At 35.1% G+C, this 18,945-nt stretch overlaps 1 protein-coding gene across 4 annotated transcripts in view; it reads left to right on the top strand.

Moving 5' to 3' along the window:
- The window catches only part of ZNF385D (zinc finger protein 385D), a 408,449-nt gene that overhangs the window by 160,407 nt on the left and 229,097 nt on the right, over window positions 1-18,945 (top strand). Inside the window, exon 1 of one of the 4 annotated variants that reach the window (XM_088164091.1) lies at window positions 183-207. The exons of the other annotated variants lie outside the window; for them this stretch is intronic. Within the exon in view, the coding sequence (XP_088020217.1) occupies window positions 198-207 (10 nt within the window). The 5' untranslated portion in view covers window positions 183-197. Of the gene's footprint in view, window positions 1-182; window positions 208-18,945 lie in introns of those variants that run through there. 4 annotated transcript variants of the gene reach the window in all.

Below are 18,945 nucleotides of genomic sequence, written 5' to 3'. Positions count from 1 at the left end.
AGGGCTTAAACCCAATTGCTAGTGGTTTATTCAGCTTTGACAATTCTCAGTGTGATTCTTACTGGCTTTTGTAAAACAAGCAGACAACGGAAAGGCTCCAGAGACTTTCTTCTGTTCATTCTGTAATAGTTTTCTTGCCACGGGAGGCTTAAGAAGATTTGTACTGCCTGCTTTCTTTTCATTAGCAGTTGAGTGCAATGCTGTTGGGTAAGTTAATGTGTGAGATTATAAATGGAAAAGCTCAGGAATTTGGAAAAAGGGTGGGTTTTCTTCATTAATACATTTTTAATGTCATTTTTCTTGATTTATTCTGTATGGGGTACAGTAAAAAATGTGTGACATTTGAGATATTTTGTGTTGTTCTCAGCCAGACAGAGAATTAGAATCTAGCTGTTTCTTATATGCAATACTATGCTTCACTGATTTTTGGCAGCAGCATGTTAAAATTCTTGTTATTAGACTGACAAAGAAACCTGATTAAATTTTCAACACAATCATACTTCCTGTCATGAAATGTAATAATATTTAATGATATCCTTGTAAATCTGTGTAGAACAAAATGCATCAATCTGGGAGCCTTACTTTGACCACTATATTGCACTAACCTTCTATGCTTAAATTGCTATTAAATAATTTACTCTGTATTTCATTCTGAACGTTTACTTTAAAGAAAGCTGAGCATATGTTTGTTGGGAGAACCCCAGTTAAGCAAACGGATGTATACTTTCTTTAGTATATACTAGCTGATTGCATCAGATTAAATTTGACTTTCATCATTTTGATAGTTTTTTGTGTTGTGACAGTTAATGTGTAAATATTATTATGGATACATACATAGGATAGCATTTTTTAAAAAATAAGACTCTACCATCCTTGCTGTTACAATTTTTTAGAAAAATCTGGGCTCATAATATTTGCTATAAACACTGCAGAATAAACAGTAAATATAAATTAGCCTTAGAGATAGCCTTTTTGCAGTATTTGCTCAATTTGTATCTGATGGGTTGATGGATAGTAACTCATGCGGGACATATATATTTTCATATATGAAGATTAACAGGATGATAAATGATAACAGTCATTAAAGGATTACTGTATACTAGATCCATGAACTTTCTAATCATTGCTCATCAGCAGCAAATGTAGTCTGCTTCAAAATTTTTGTTGTCTTATCTATTATGCATAGTTCTGGTCTTTTCCTTTGTCCCCAAACACATACTTCTCTTCTGGGATATAAGGAATACAATAATGACTTAGGGAAAATGCTGGTAACTCAGCTGGAACAGTTCTGTCGGAATTCTATTTTATTTATTTATTTATTTTTATTTAAAAGGGTAGGAACAACAACACTTCTCTGCCAGTAGTTCAAGATTTCTAAAGCAATTCTTAGTGAAATTACACAGATAGTATGTGAGTTTTTTCAATGCCAGGTTTTATGGCTTTTTTTTCCCCCTGACAGCTACTAGTATACTCTGAAATTCTGAAATATTCAAGCAGAGATAACTGTTGATAGATGTAACTCAGCACTATTTCATATTTATAGAATCACATTAACTCCAGCCACGCTTGTCAACAACTCTGCTCTTTTGATTCCCGAGGACCGTGGCTTGAAGCATTATCAGTATGTGATATAATTAATCAAGAAAATATTTATCCTCTGTTTTATTTTTATTTGCATGCCCATTACTGCATATCACCGGACACAGTTGTTCAGCCCTCAGATAACTACAGTCACTGCTTGATGGTTTAATTGTGTTCTATTTCTGTAGCTTTTTTAAGACAGAGGAGGCTAACATAGATCATAGCCTAAAAATGGCCCTTACTCAATGGAAGTTGTATAGTTTTGTCCAGAAAGTAGGTCTTTTCCCATAGCTGATCATGGTGGTATTTTGTTTTTTGCCTACAATAGCTTGGCAATTTCAAAAGGAGAGCTTCTTGCCAAATCTGAAGTCTAATTGTGATGGTACTCACAGTTGATCAAATTCTACCAGATATCTCCAAGGCCTTGTTCCCTGGCATAACAATCAGAAGATCTCTGTATAGCACATGTGAGCAAACACAAGCAACACATGAACACATTTTAAAAAGTTTAATGTGATTAATCTGTTGCCCTCCTTATGAAACAGGCATTAAGGCTCTCAGAGCCATTCACTTTCTTATTCCACTTTCTTGTCTTGTGTGCATAGATCTGTCTTCATTAGAAGTTTTATTCCATGGCAAGCATGGGATAAAATTCTCACATCACTGAAGTCAGTATCGACATTTAGCTCTTGAATAGAGTCAATTTATCACAGTATGAACTTCATGTAATGCACCACCTATGGTGGGGAAATCACAGGAAGGGAAAAAATTTCTGCAGTGATCCAAGCTTGATGTTGGGAAGTCATACCTTACAGTAGTGGGCAGTAACATAGAGTTGTTGATATGCAAAATGTATTCAGCATAATCCTGATTCACTTCACCTCACTCTACATTTCAAATATTTTGAAAAGTATTTCTCTTAAAAAATGCAATGAGGTACCTTGAGAATGCCATTTGTAAACTAATAAATATGATAGGTGTATTTCTGCTGCTGCAAGCAATAATGTGTGCCTTTCTTTTTTTTTACTTTTAAAGGTCCTTGCTGCATAATGTTTTTTTAGAAGACATTTTATATTAGTAGAAAAACAATCTTTGGTGTGGCCTTTCAGCAGAGTATGACTTGTAATTATTTTTTTGTAGAGACCGTTTTAACTGTCTCCAAGGACTATGATCAGCATTCTTCAGTCAAACACCCAGAGTTCAATAGGCTTTTTCATGATTAAAAGAATCAGTAAGGAATGTTGAAGAGAGCTAACTTACTCAAATGCAAGAAAATCTTTTATATTTTCATAAGGGAATTAACAACCTAGATATTACACACAGAAGACAACTAAGCTTTTAAGTGGTATCTGGGTGTCAGAATGATGGCATCTACAATTTTAGAGCTATTTGTTGTTTTGTCAGTGTGGCTCCGGGCTACATAGCACTGGATAAAACCCTTATTTTATATAACAAGTAATGAAATAGTGCTGCTTCACTCTCTCTCTTCGCATGATTAAAAGAGATTACATTTGCTTAACTTCACTTTACATTAATTTCTGATTCAACACATCCTATTGAATCCTACTCTTGATTTTTGAAATGTGTGTATAGGATTTTTCTTCTCCCTATAACACAGTCCTCAGCTGCACAATGAACTAACAGCTACTCATCAAATAGTACCACATCTTTTAAGGCACAGAATAATCAGGAAATTGACAAGTAGCTTGGGAGAGTTCCTAATATTCAACTATAATTTTCAACTACAACATGAACATGCCAATACTCAGATTTTATACTTACTTCTGTCAAGTACTCTCTACCCATCTGTTGGATACTCTTGCAAGACTGCATTTTATGACTTGGACAACTCAGTTAGGGAACTGTTTTGTGAGGAAGAGAAGGTGACAAATTGCTTTGTTAATGAGGAGTCTGTGTGGGTTGCTGAAAGGTAGGTAGGTAGGGTGCTGAAAAGGAATGCTAGTTAAGAGTACCATATATTTCCACTGTTCAAAGCCATGAAATTTCCCAGGTTAAGAAAAATTATAAACTAGAGTTCTAATGATTGTGATATGATTCATTGCCTCTGGACGTAGTGGAAATGTGAAATACATGGAAGGAACTTGCTGTATAAAGAAAAATTTCATTGCAGAATAAATTTTCCAGACCGTGTGAGAGAGATTTAGTGGAAACCTCTATAATTAGAGGCGTTGCATCTGTGGTGCTTCTTGAGTCGTGCAGTATTGCATTGAAGAGAAAGAGCTCTTTCATATATATTTGTTTACTTTGGGACATTCTGCCCCTTTGTGATTAGAAGAGAATAGCAAAAAGCAAAATTACTCCAGCATATTATTGGGTGCTTGGCCTTTGAAAATAAGAAAGTACTTTATACAACTTCTTTTTATGTAGTTTTATCTCTCCCCAATAATGGCATAGTCAGCTCCTGATCTGCACTGATGTTTCTGTTTTCAGGGGAGGTCCTCCTGGCCCTCTCTTAGCAGTAGTGTAAGATAGAGAATGTTTATTGCTTTTATGAACAGGCCTCTGCTTTCCAGGATTTGTTTTTAACTCCAGCTGGAGACTACTTTTTCTGCATATACTCTGCTTATCTTTTTCCTTATTTCTTGATGTTTCCTCCAGCATTTATTCTCCAGCCAGTTGTTCCTGTCTTTTCATTCCTCTGGTGCTGCATATTAGAGCAGTTGCTCTTGCACATTCTCCTCGTGCACTGCCATGAACTGTGGGTAGCATAAATAACTCAGAGACATAGTTTATAGTCTTAACATTTGCAATCAGGCTCCTCTCTTATTTACTTTTCCACATGGTAGAAACAGTGCAAATACAAATGGGAATGCAAAGGAGTAATATGTGTAACAAACAAAAGGGAATGCTAATCAGCACCAAAATCAAAACTAAAATGTGTCTCTCATGAACTTGAGTCCTTTACATGAGATGAAAATAACAATTATGTGTGTGTCTCTGTGTGTGTGTATTTTATATATATCTATCTCGTGTAAAGAACATGTGTCTCATAGGTTTTAGATACATACAATTGCTCTTTGAGATTAACTGTTCTCACATGAATAAAGTTCTGTAGAGAACTTCACTTTGTAGAAAACCATTACGGTTAGATCTGACAGGTCTTGATAGTTGGTTTCATGGGGCCTGTTGAGAACTTTTATTCAAAGCACTATTACGTTGAGCTGCATTACAGCTCTAGCTGCATTCCCATATCAACAGACAGTTCTCTCACAGGCTTACTTGAAACATTTTAGCAAGGTGTTTATCTGTGATAAGTCATTATTGCTTCTGATATGGGAGGTCCTTGGTGACCAGCCAGACAATCTTTATCTCAGTCATTTGTCCTATTCAAGAGTCTTTGACAACAGCTCAGTTGAATTCAGCAGATTTATATTGTTCAGGCTTGATAAGTAGTTCATTGATCAGTCTTCTTTCTGTGGAGAGAGAATGCAGGAGACAAGTATAATCTATGGTACTTTTGCTTGTGCTGACTGAGAGTAATGCAATATGATATGCCCATTTTCTTGTGGAGTTTCTGTAGGCTGGACCTGAATGGGTACATTTTATGGTCCATTTGGCGTGCTCTATAGATCTGTTCATAGTAGAACTGATATCCTTTTTATCAAAGTCCATCTTTTATGTTGCTGTGTAGAGTTTTATTTTATGGTTTTTCCAAAGCAGAGAACTGGAATGATATCCATTAACACAAAAGACACTTCGGTGTCCCTGTCATTAGACTGACTTGGTTCAGCACCTCTTGCATGATATAGCTGTATAAATCTTTAACCTGTATAGAAGTACCCTTTAAATCAATAGCCGTAATTGAAAAAAGGATTGATATGCTGGAATCACTTGAGAATGCTTCTGTTCATGGGGTTGGCAAGTGTCTATAAACAGTCAAGCAGTTAATAAGCATATGTGTTAATTCATATCTTTAATAAACATTTACCTGGTTTTAATAGTCTCTCTTCATTGACTTTTCAAGACACAATAAATTAACTATTTCACCTGCTTCATAAGATAGCACAAATTTGTTATATTATATTATTGTGGCTTGACCTTTTAAAAGCTAGGTAACTCATCTAAAGAAGTCTATAAGATGTGGGAGATACAAAAATTAATAGCATTCCTATGGCTCAACTCAGTTACTGCTGGGCTTTACTAAATGCTGGTGTGTATGTACTCAACTGTATGTGTGTATGTACTGAAACTGTACACTAAAATTTAACATCTTAAATAATATTCTTGAATTTGGGAAAGGATTTTTTAATCTACCTTTTGAAACACCTGTCTTCTTATAGAGCAAAATGGGTTTGTACTAGCTAGGTTTGGAATTCCAGGTTAGTGTCAAGGAACTGAATTATCTTACAGTTTATTTCTTGACTTTAAATGTGACCTGTGTTAGGAAAGAATTACTTGGTTTCTATCAATTTCACTGCCCAAGGTCCATGGTGCTATAGAGGATAAGGCTGGTAGATTGAAGGGAAGGCTGTTATCTACTCACAGTTCTGAGATAGATAAAGTTCAAAAATATCTTGCAGCTGTAACAATTTAGAAGAATTTCCTTGCATGTTCTGAAACTTCTTCCAAGTATTACTTTGAAGTGTAAATTAGTCTCCTGAAAACAATTATATGAGAGCTTTCTTGTCTGGCAGAAGAGAAGGATGACCTTTATATGTACTTACATATATAAGGACAAGTGGTAGGCTTATTGGGGATGAGAATGAATGGCAGCTAGAGAATGTGCTCTGAAGAAAACTAAGAGTGCAACTACCTTGCCATCAGAACAAGTTTCTGGCACTGTTACAACTCTTGAATGAATCTAGTTTTATTTGCTGTTAGGTATATTAATTAACATTCATTTATAATTTAATCAAGCCATTTTATTCTTGATATATCAGAGATACTTCTACATAGACATCTTGTTGTTATAGCAACAGGAACTTTTCTTAAGCTGACATTTACAATCTCAAGAGTTCTGTGTCCAAATTACTTTGAATAGCCTTAATTTTCAACAGAGTTTCTAAAATTTAATCAATCTCATCTTTTGTTAGTTTTATTTTCTAACAAAGGCATTTGATTAAGTTATTTTCTGAGCCTTGATTAGAGTATCATCCCAAATGTATTTCAGATCCTGGCACCAAAAAAAACCCTCAACCATTCTGCCTACATCTTGAATTGGATACATTACTAAAATATATTGTTTCTCAAGCATCCTCAAAATCAGTGATCTTGAAGAGAACTTCAGTTATTCTTTTAACTCACACTGAGCCTCTGCAGTTACTGTTAATCAAAGCCATTGATCACTGTTAACAGAATTTGTACCAGATGGTCTCGCTGCCTGATATTTGCAAGTGGCAAAGGAAGGAAAGCAGAAATATTTGTTTGCAAACTTCTGAATACTTTCTGTGGTCATAAGGGTGCTCTGTAACACCTGTAAATAGAGAAATTAAAGGAAAAAAGTTTGTGACCAGAAAAGACACAAAATATTTGTTTATGGAAACCCTGTGCATATGAGTGGAGAATGGTGACAGTAATGGATCCATCACCTTCTTCTGCTGTGATGTCTGTTCCATCTCCCAATTGTTTTCTCACACACACAGTGCATCAAAAGATCCTTTGAATACTTTGCAGATGTTGCCAGGTTTTGTGCTTTGTGGCTGGCTCCCACAAAGCTGCCTGAGATTACAAGCAGACATGAAACTCTTGGCATGGTCATTCATGTGTGTGCAGCAAGTACGTGTACAGTATGTACAACAGAGTAGTCCTGCACCCCGAGGTCCTGGTCATGTGTGCTGTGGTCATGCCCAAAACTGATTCTCATGCAGGAGCAAATTTACAGCATCAGTTTTTCAAGGGTATTTGATTTTTAGATACTCTGAACAAATGTGTCTTTTCAAAATATTCTAGGATCAGTATTTCAGGGAGAGCTGGAGTATAGGAAAATGTAGATGCATGCTAACCCTAGGACAGGACATCCTCAGAGTGATCTCTGAGTTCACCTCAATTCATTGTGTCCAATAAAGCCATTGAATGGCTGAATAAATATGTTGGTTGCTTATTTCTGTCTACCTCTAATGGTCTTTATGCAGTCATAAACTTTCCATTATTTCTACAAGATTTCTGTTTTGCTTGTCTCTGGCCCTGTCTGTGTTTTACATTACCGAGGAGTATGTACTTCCAACCTGCAGATCCATTAGCTACTATCTATCAATTTATACACACGTATATAAACCAGTATTTAATGTAGTACTGGATATGGAGGGGTTGTACTGCAAATAGATACAAATGCATTTTGATTACTATGGTGTAGAGAGAAGTGATTTTTTTTCCCCATCCCTTGTAAAATTTCTCACTGCTCATAAAAGGAAAAAAAAATTAAATTCCTGGTACTTCAAAATTTTATCAGAATTGTATCAAAATTTTATTTTGCTGGCAGTAAATTATGTGTTTTCTCTTAATGGATTTGTACAAATCATGCAGGTGTTTTCAGGAAAGTGGATGTAATATGTGAAGTATACGACAGTATTCATTTTTTTTCCTAGACATTCTACCTGCTTGATCTCTGTTTTTTTGCTATTTTTTAATTCAAGTGCCATATGGTCTACTGCTTCCCTGGGATTCTGACACCACTTTTGCACTGCTAGGTCCTGGTTATAATCCATGCATCTCAGTTTATTTTAAGATATGCTACAATCACAGTAACATTTCTTAGTTATGTGCATTGCATAAATGTAAATAACACTGTTTTGTATATGAAGATGCATTATGCTCTGTATGTGATAGGATTCTGGCTCTTTGGCTCTGTAGAATCAAAATGTTTTAATGTAAATTAAGAGCCAGCTACCTATGAAGATGTGAACTTGGGAGAGAGCTGCTTCTGGGACACTCAGCAATCAGTAGCTTGAAGAAATTCCTCACAAGCCTTGCATAGGCCACTATGGAAACATGAAAAGAAATGAAGTAATTCTATAGAAGGCGGGTGGATTTCTAATTAATGTTGTAGTTTATTTTTAGGCTTGTTTTTGTGAAATAGTTTTATTTTAACAAATTGTAATTTACTGGTAGTGAAAGATTTCTATTTTGGCATCCCTTGCCTTGGCCACTCATTATCTTTGTAAAGGCTGGTATCTTCTCCTGGTGTCTGTTTGGAATAGGTTTAGAATCACACAGGGATGAAATGCATTTACTGACATGTGGGAAAATCTGTTTTCTTAAGTCCTGCATTTTATTACCTTCTTGGAGGAAAAGGAGTAGAAATATGTTGTGGCAGACTGTATTCCTCCATGGGTAAGTGTAAGAAGGAACAGAAATGAGTGAAGTTCACACTCCTGTAGAGATCAGAAGCTCCAAGTTCTTGGCACATTCTTCTGTAGTTCTGAAATTCTGTGATGCTGTAACCAGAAAGCCCTATTTAATAAATGTGTTTAATAAGGAAATGGCTGCTACAGATTAAAATAGATGAAATATTACAGCAGATTGATCCACAAACCAGCTCCCTCAGGCCTGCTCCTTTACAGTCATTCATTCCTCATGATTTCCTGCAGCACTTCATCTCTTGGCAGCTTATTTTTCTCTGACCAAATGAATACTCCACGGCCTTAGGCTCCATCCTCCTACTTAAATAGGTCCTCACAGGATAAGCTGAATCCCTGATAACTGTTTCAAATGTGGATAAGAGACTTACAGATCATACCTATAATACTTAGAGAGAAAGAGAACTCCATGTTTCTGAGGTCATTGTCCTTGCCTATCCTGTTTGTGGTTCCTTTATATTTTTAAACCATGTGACAACTATGGCAGCATCCTAAAGACATTCTCAGCTATCATCAGACCTCCACTTGACATGTGCCTCTTCAAAAAGACCTTGGCATAAGCAGGGAGCACATATGCTAACACAAATCTTCACTCCGTAATTGTCCAGATGCTTCTAACATTTAGAATTGATTCAATCATCATTTCTGGGATTGATAGGTTTCTTCTCTTGTGTTAATTATAGAGAATCTTGCAACACTAAACTGACCATTTTTCATATGGAAAAATGATCTGTGTAATACAAAGCTTTAGGGTCCTTGCCTGTAGAAGTATGAAAGAAAGACACCAGTGTGCTTATATAAATTCAGGAAAAAATAGTACCTTAATACCTAGGTATTAAGGCTTATATTTGAATACATACTATTACATTTTGCTATAGAAAATAAATTAGATATTGGTTTCTGATCTTGATGAGTGCTTTATTTTGTTCTTTCTTTTTGAAAATACACTGTATATATTAGGAGTTGTCCTAAGACTAGGAATTCATGAAGGACTCTCAGATAATCATCAGGAATAATAATGCAGTCCTTGCAATGCTTAGTAATTAACTTATTGAAAGATAACCTTTTTCTTGGAAATGAACCACTGACAAATTTATCTGACAAAATCAACCCTCAATTCCTGAAATACGTGGTTATCTCTTTATGCCTGACTTATGTTTTTGCCATGACACTTTATTTTCTTTTGAAGCCTAATAAAACAAGAAAAAGATCCCCATGCAAATTCGTAATTTTTTTAGAAGCCTCTTTTTCTTAAGAATCTTTGAAATATGTTTTTCTGTCTCTTTTTTTTTTCTGTATAGTGATACTACAGCTTAGCAGGTTAGATGATGTTTTGGGCACAAGTGTCTGTATTCCTGTTGCTCAGTTCCAAGCAGAACACTCTGCTCTATGTCCCTGACCTGTTATTTACATCAGAAACTGGCAGATGAGATCAGAAACTGAGATGGAGCTGGCAATCCGAGCTCGCCTTTAGAAGTTTTGGGATTCGGTCAAATATCCATGATTAGCAACTGACTTTCTATTTTAAGTACTTGCTCCAATTGCTCTTTACAGGTGATGTAGATTACAGATAACAATGAACTCTTAGGTCATTATTTAATTATTTTTGATCTTTGTCCTGATGATGGACCACACAAAAAAGGATCTAAAGCAAAGTAGTTTAATACAACCTATAATAGCTACAATCATAATTCCAGCTAATTTAAAACTTGACAGTTATAAATAGCATTTGTGATGTCGCTTTTATATCAAAATTGGTTATAACTAATTTTGCATGATGTGTTTAGTTTTAAGAACTCTAGCTTAAACCAGTTCTCAGAAAGACTGAATGCTAGAGTTTAAAGAGCTCTAGATTAAGGTTTAAAATCATGACTCCTCCACTACCAGTACTTAAAATATAAGCGTAGGTGCAGCACCTTGCCATTTCTCGTTTGTCCAAATCCCTCTGGATGTCATTCCATCCTTCAGGTGTCCCAATGACACCACTTACATTGGTGCCGTCTGAAAATTTGTTGAGGGTGCACTTGATCCCTTTATCTCTGTCATTATTGAACATATTAAATAACACTGTTCCAAATAAGGACCCATGAGGGATGCTGCTTGTTGCTGGTGTCCCCTGGGGTTCTGGGCTGTTGACCACTGCCCTAAGGATATGACTGTGCAACCAGCTTCTTGTCCATCTAACAGTCCACTCATTGAATCCATCTCTTTCCAATTTACAGAGAAGGATGTTGTGGGACAGTATGTCAAAGAGTTACCTAAGCTATTAGAAAATGTTTTACTTGGGCTGAGAGAACAGTTGATGCGTTCAGTAAGGCAAAATGTGGTATTGGCTACACTCCTCACAGTGTGCTTGAAAGGCTTATTCTTATCCCTTAAGAAGTTTTGATTTATCCAGGTGTGGCACACTCAGGTTGTAAAATATCCTATGAAATGTACCTTCTTCATCATGGAATTGTTGACTGCATTCTGAAAACCGTATAACTGTGCAAAGCAATGATGTATTTTATTCATTGATAACACAGCATTAGAATGTGTTGTTGATGGAAAATACATCCCAAATATTCTCCTTTTCACAATAGTATAATTAGTTATCAATGTGCCAAAATGTTGGTACGGTTGCCCTGAATGCTTAAAATGTCATTATCTTCTGAATAAAATATTTTAAGATTAAGAACCCCTTTAAGATTAAGAATCCTTTAAGTACTTGCAACTGTGCTGATTTTTTTTTTTTAATATCAATGACTGATTCTTTCTTCACCTTTTGGCTTGATTTCCTTATGTGACCCTTTATATTAAGATCATGCCTTTCAGCTTGTAGAGATTATCCTATTGCTCAATTGAAGGAAAGAATGATAACAAAATATAGAACTTAACAATACCAAGGAGTAGTCATAATTAAAATTATGGAAGATTAGGAAAATCCTCCCAAGAGTGAGATTTTTGGGTTTTTAAAATTCTTTTTCCTTTGAGTTCTGTAGTCTCTTGTCTTGACTAAAAAAGCGTTGCTCAAGCTTACTGTAAAGAGAACGATGCTATTAAGTCTTCAGTTTCTCTGGAACATGACATGAAGTATGGAAATTTCCCTGTATCTTTTTATAAATGCATGTCAAATCAATCACTTTGTCACTTCCTCTAGTATAAAAATATTCTTGTAATTCATAATTAAGATCCTATTTGTAGATCTGTGATAGACCTGTATTTGTAAAGTTCTTGTATCTATGAATTTCTCATATTAAAAAAAATTAATTCACATAAATCTCCCAGTCAAATATATGAAAATATGAATTTTTGTGGGAAAAAAAAGGTTTTTAATTTAGAGGAGGTTTTGATTAAAAAAATATATTCTCAAAATGAAATTTCTTTATTAAGATCTGTAAAATAGGATTTTATTGGTGTCTTATCAGTCCTAGTACTTACCTCCGTAGAAATACCCTTCATCAGAAAAAAGGCCAATTTATGTACAGGAACATTGTTTGTTTTTTCATAGGGGAAAAAAGCCTTGTGCTTGCATATTTTTATTTCATATTTAAAATACAAGGTTAATATTTCTGTTGTTGTTAATGGCAAAGTATATACTTTGCCAATGAAATAAAAGCCTTCTGTTTACTCCTGTGATAACATCAAAGACCTAAATAGCATTTCAAATTTGAAGACATATGATTTGCCCTGAATTTTTTATTCTGCTGATTAAGCAGCAGACCTACAATTATCTGACAGAAGCTGCCTTCTTGACATTTTACAGCTTATTTTTTACCCTCAAGTAGAGCTGTGTACTTTGCATAAGATTTAGTTAATCATGTAAGATAGTTGCATCACTGGAGTATTTTTATTTCAAATTCAAATATATTGAGGGGTGCATGCATAAACTTAAAATAGATTTTGCAAATCTCATCTAATGTCTATCTTCATCTGAGTTAAATTGGTTTTGGGTCTCCTTCCCTCACCTTCCCTATCAAGACAAAATCTATTTAAATTTAAATATACAAAAATATGTGAGCAATTTGGAATACATCTGCAAAAATTTAGGTGTCGATATATAGGCTGTGATGGTTAATCCTAACTTTTTTCCCTTTCCTTTAACATAAGTACTCCATCCTCACTCCCATGTTATGTCCAACATTAGGCAGAAATATTTGGAAAAACTCTGCTAGGGCAAAGCAGTGAGACTTTTCTAAACAGTTAATTATTTGTATGAGTGTTGAAAGGTTTGTTGCCCTTGATGGTTAGAGTTTCTAGTACAGTTTTCCCTGAAAATGCCAAGTGTACTCTATAATTACTTACTGTCCTTTGTAAGGGTTTGTATTAGCTGCTAGATAATAAACATTTTTCCTGAATTCAGGTGCAGGATCTTAGAAAACGCTCTCAGTTTTCTTAAAGCACCAAAATTCAGATTTGCTGAACTGTCAGGTACCATAAATGCTAGCTGTATCATTCTTAATTGGGCTCAGGCCGAAGCATTTGATGTATAATATAGTACCATAGGTTGTGCATGCACAGAAATTGCACAGACAAGTATTTGTCTCTATTCTTCAGCTGCCAGCCCAGATACATCATCATATATCATTACCACTTCTAGCAGTGACATTGAAACATCCTGAGCAGTAGTATACCTACTGTGCACTTACATGGTAGCTACCTCCCTGCCCGGAGTTTCAAGGGTATAAACACCTCATTTAAGGCTCAAAATAAGTTAATTCTTTCTCACTTCATGAGAAAGCAGTTTTTGCTGGTGCTTAGCATGTACTCTCCTTGTTGCAAAGATACAAAGGTGTGCTCATGCTGCACTGAGAGGAAAAGGTAATGCCTGTAATATCCTTTTAAAAAGGTTATGCTAAATTAGCAACAGAGGAGACATGTACCCAGAGGATTTAAATGCTCGTATTATGACTATTTCATATCTTGTGACCTGTGGAAAATAAAAGCATTTTCCAAACTGCTCACTTCTTAATTTTCTGAAAGTGTGGCAGACTTTGGTACTTTGCCAGATTTTGGAAGTTATTTGGATGCACAAAGATGTACCTTTGGGCTATGAAGGACACCTAGCTGCTCTTTGAAAAGTACAAAAGGAGCTGCTTTTCAGTTTATACCAAACATATCACCTCCTGTTAATTACACAAAACATTTATCTGTATTTTGGAGCACCTCTTAAAATGCATTTTTTTAAATTTTTGCTTTGAATCTCCTCCTATGAAACCATTGTGTGACCTGCTAAAGTGTTTGAAAATCTGCTGCCTGTTACAGTCACTGGGCTGTCAGGAAAATTGTATTCCATTTGCTGGAGACTCTTAAGTGTTCTCTAGCACACTCCAGTTTAATGTTCTCTGCACTTGAGCTCTTTGTACATATGGGGTTTTGATTGAATTTCACGGTTTTTGAAATGATCAGTGCTAATTTTTGATACTACAGGAAAGATAATTTTGTAGAGCAGGTAAAGCTGTCGCTGCAGGTGTGAACTATTCAATGTCCATTGGTTAATTGTTCCCTGTTACTACCAGATGCAGAGAGTTGTGGCACTTTGTATAGAGATAATTTTGTTGCTTGTCCAACAGATACCTTAATTAAAGCATCAAACTGATTTCCTATTAATAACTGAGCAATGGTTAAATAGTAAAGAATTTGCAATGGTAACAGTTTGTCCAACAGACTGCTGGAATGGTAGTTTTAACAAAATTATATGTAAAAATTTAATAATGAAAAATGCAGGTATGTTACTTGTAGCTCTTCAAATATTTATGAATAGCTGTAATCTTAGTTTCTATTTTTTCCATATATAAAATAAAATGGGGTTTTATCTTTAAACATTTTAGACACCAGAAGTTTTATAATTTCTTGTAAAAGATGTGCTCATTTTTCCATATATATATCTATATATATATGTGCCCCTTTTCATCCATATAAAGGACTCTAATGACAAGATCAGCTGAAGAAGAGAGAATGAAAAGAGAACCTCATTGGAGAAAAATGCAATTCCTTAGATCTTTTCTTCATCTTTGTGTTTGTTTGGTCAAAGAATAAAGATTAGTACCAGTAAATTAGATTTGCAAATATAGTTGGAAGTAAAAGCATAAAGATGATAAAGAAGAAATAGTTGACTTTTAAGATAGTATAAAAATTACATATATTTTATATGCCTACATGTGAGTACAGTAACTCTTGGGATATTATTTACTAAAATTCCAATTTCAGAAGGATTTTTTCAAACCTTTAATGGACCCACTGAAAACTCAGAAAGATGAAATCTTTTCCCTACTATGATGGCAAATTTCCACAGCTTCATTAAATAATAGAAAGTAATTGTGTAAGCTCAGAATAAAAGAAAAAAACAATTCTTTCTATTGATCTTAGCAAAATTATTTTTCTGATATTCTAATTCTCAGACTGACAGACTGATATAAAATCTGTTCTTAATCTGTTCATGTTCCTGGGGAACTGTATACCACATCTTTCCAAACAAAAGATGGAAAATAAAAACTACAGAACTAAAAGAAGTGAAAAGCACCACAATATATCTCATGCATATTAAGCGGAAGATTTAGATATTTAATTTGTTTTGACAATTGAAAATTCATGAAATTGCCTTAGAGACTGAGCAAAGTGTGAAAATTTAAGAGAAAAAAACTGTTTTTGATGGAGACTTGAAACAGAATCACTAAAAATTAAGAGCAAAGAAGTTGCTGAAGCAATTTCTAAAGGTAACATTTATTTATTAGTTTGTCTTCCCATAAATCTATTTCAGATCCAAGGAAGGTGGGAAAAGAAAATTAATATAAATTTTGAAAAAGGAAGCTGAACAGCTCCATCCTTTCATTAAAACAATTTCAAATCCAAGCTCTGCAAAGACAAAGATCAGTTAGGATCAGGTGTCAACTCAGGCCGGCATTGGGACCTCGCACTTACAAAAGAAAGGAATTAATCAGCTCTCGTGTGAAGATCTCTGCTGTTAGTTGACTATTGTTTCACAAATTTGATTGAAATAAGTTTATTAAAATAATAATTATAAATCCAAATATGAATCAGCTAAGGTTTTTGTAGAAGACACGGTCTTTGGAAGAGGGATATGTTTTCTGTCTTATTTAAGAGATATAAAGGCCAGAGGTTAAAGCTTAGCTGAAGGACGTCCATGCATCCATTTTTGAAAATAAAACTATGTTTTACATGGATATCCCTGGCTTTCTCCTAATTGAAGTATTTAAGCAGTATAAAGGAGGAAGTAAAACTGAGATAAAATGTTTTAGTGGTTGAAATATTAGTCATAATGGTCTACTTTGAAAATCATTTTGATGGTTTTATTTGTTTTGAATAAGTACAGCAGAGTAAACTTGTAAATAACAATCTAGTACCAATAATATCCAGCTGATCTCAGAATGCTAAGTAATGCTGCAAAGCAGCTGTAATGCAAGGAAATAAATCAAGTATAGGAGGGGAATATTTATTTACTTTTCTGTAAATATTCTTGCTTTTGGGGTGCATACCTGACCTTAAAGTTATTTTGGAAGAGCTACCTTGTACTTCACTGAATCCTAATGCTTAGAGATGGAAAATGTACTCATTTTAATCTGTGAGAATTTCGGGACAGATGGATGAACAGAGATCATCACTTACTTGCATTCTTTGAATACCATCTGGTTAGCAAATGCTAGCAGGACAGAAGTAGCATATGTTGTTTGGCTGGCCCTGTGTCTTGTCAGGAAAACACAGCAGACTGGCGTGGTCGAGGGATGGGTGCATTCAGTGTTTCAGAAACCGTGAAGATCCTCATGGGTGTAAGAAATTCTCACTGACAGTGGAGGCAGCTATAGGGCTATTTAACAGTCCCAAGCAAATGTTGATCTTTGAAGCCCATATATATGGGACGTGCAGGGTACCACGTCTGAATTCATCTTGCTAACACTGAGTGCATCCAGATTATTGTGCAACTAACTGAAGGTCAATTATTTTTCTGGCCTGTATTTGAAAATGGGAAGAAGACTTTGTCTGAAATGGTAGAAGAGAAAACTTGGGTTAGAGTGTTTAAGGAAGGCTTTGTTCTGGGTTACTGTGGCTCTCCACATCAGAGTCTGGTTTCCATATGAACTAGAGCTGAAAATATAAGCAAAGACAGGTCCCTGTGGGAAAGAGACAGATAAAATTGGTGCTTCTACAATCTAGTTAATTTCTGCTTTTTCTTCATCGTCTTAAACCTTTTTCCAAGGGTCAAATCAGCATAGACATGTTGCAGTCCAGCAGCACAGACACGGCTCGCTGCCCTTGCCCAGTGGTGCAAAGGGGAGTGAAATTGCCCTCTCTCCATCACTCACTGCTAAATTCATGCCCAAAGGTGAACAAGTCTGAGAAAGGGTGTAGAACAAGTATACACATCTTAAGAGCCTCACTAACCAATGAGAGACTGACATCAACCTTCACTAGGCACATTGGATTACAAAGGAAAATGTGTGAGGTCAGCTCAAGCCAGCTATTTCATAAGAGTGAGATTTGATTAAAGCCGGGCTATGACCCAGCTAGATGGGGCCAGAGATGGTCTGGACAGTTTTGCCATTAATTTAAGTGGGAGCACAGTCTTCTGCCAGCCTATAATCTTTATCACTTATAGTTTGTGATTTCATTATTAAAGCAAGCTCTTTGCTGAAGATCAGAGGCAGAATTTTTATCGATTATTATAGAGCTAGTACTTTATCTTGGCTTCTTGTATAAATATAAGCTTGTTTATTAGCTGTCAAGCAGCCATGCACTCAAGTATATAAATAGCATTAGGAAAAAATGCGTTTAACTTTTAAAAATCTAAATTCACTTCCTAGGTAAAAATAAATTTGCTTTGAAAATTGTTAGTATTCAGCAGATTAATCCGCTTCATTTTTGTCAGGCTTTCACTTTACTACTTTTTTAACAAGATAAAATATCTCTTGAAAGTACAATCATAATGAAATAGCACAATATAAATAGATGAATTTCATCATAATGCACTGTTTTTAGAAATGTTCATAATTTAAATGATGTTTCTTGACTTCTTGCCAATTAAGTTTAGTCATCTAGGGGCTGTGAATTTAAATGAGAAAGCTGAATGGTCTTTTGCAGATAAAATCTGTTGGCAGGAACATAATCACAAGGAAAGGTATAATCCTTTATTTTCCCCTTATTTCTCTAAGTATCATAAGAAAGATAAGAGGAAAAAAATTAAGTGGCAGGAGAAGCAAAACAACTGTGCAGAAAGTGCTTTATTGCTTTTACATAGATTGAATATACTTAAAAAAATCTGTGCTTACTACCGCTTGAAATCGGCATGATAGATTTAAAAGATGCAAGAGGTGTTAAACGTACCCATGAGAAAATTAAAATGAGAAGCAAACCTTAGCCAATAGCTATTACACTGTGATTATTCAGACAGTTCTAATGAACCTCTTCAGAAAAATTTTGAATCCAAAATCATAAAGAAAAGCTTAAATAGGAGTGACATTTTTAGATACTTCAGATGGTAAACTGTGGTCCATGCATCTAACTTTCCATGGACACACCAGAATCCCCTGGGGATTAGAATTAGATTAGCTAAATGCCTAACAGCTGTCTCACAGGCATGAGACTAGATAAAGCAACCAAGCTGTAAATCTGTGCAAACTGCATGAAAGGCTACATAATGCAAATTGATTAGTTTAGGACTTGCATTAATGTGGTTGTGAATAAAAATAACCCACCAACAAATCCTCTCCTAATTTTAACAGCTACTGAAGAGAAAAACTTAACAGACAGATCATTATGAGGTATAAGTCTACAATGAATTTACATTGTGATCAAAGAAAAAAAACAGAATTACTAATCCCCATGAAGAAAGAGGTCTAATCTTTGTGCAGAAAGGCAAATATTTGAGGTTTTAACTTGGATTAATAGGTGGCTTTCATGGAATGCCAATACCCTTTGCATTTTTTAAAAATGAAAACTATGAACACCTATCGATTTGCATTCAAGGATGAAATATGTGATGTAGTACATGTCTCAGTTAGATAAGTCATACATTATTGAAATGTGACCTACAGAAACTATTAGTTAGTTACTG

This window comes from Sturnus vulgaris, chromosome 1 (assembly GCF_052056855.1).
Source record: "Sturnus vulgaris isolate bStuVul1 chromosome 1, bStuVul1.hap1, whole genome shotgun sequence".
NCBI lineage: Eukaryota > Metazoa > Chordata > Aves > Passeriformes > Sturnidae > Sturnus > Sturnus vulgaris.
The sequence above is the reverse complement of the archived record's forward strand: the minus strand, read 5'-3'. Positions and strand labels throughout refer to the sequence as shown.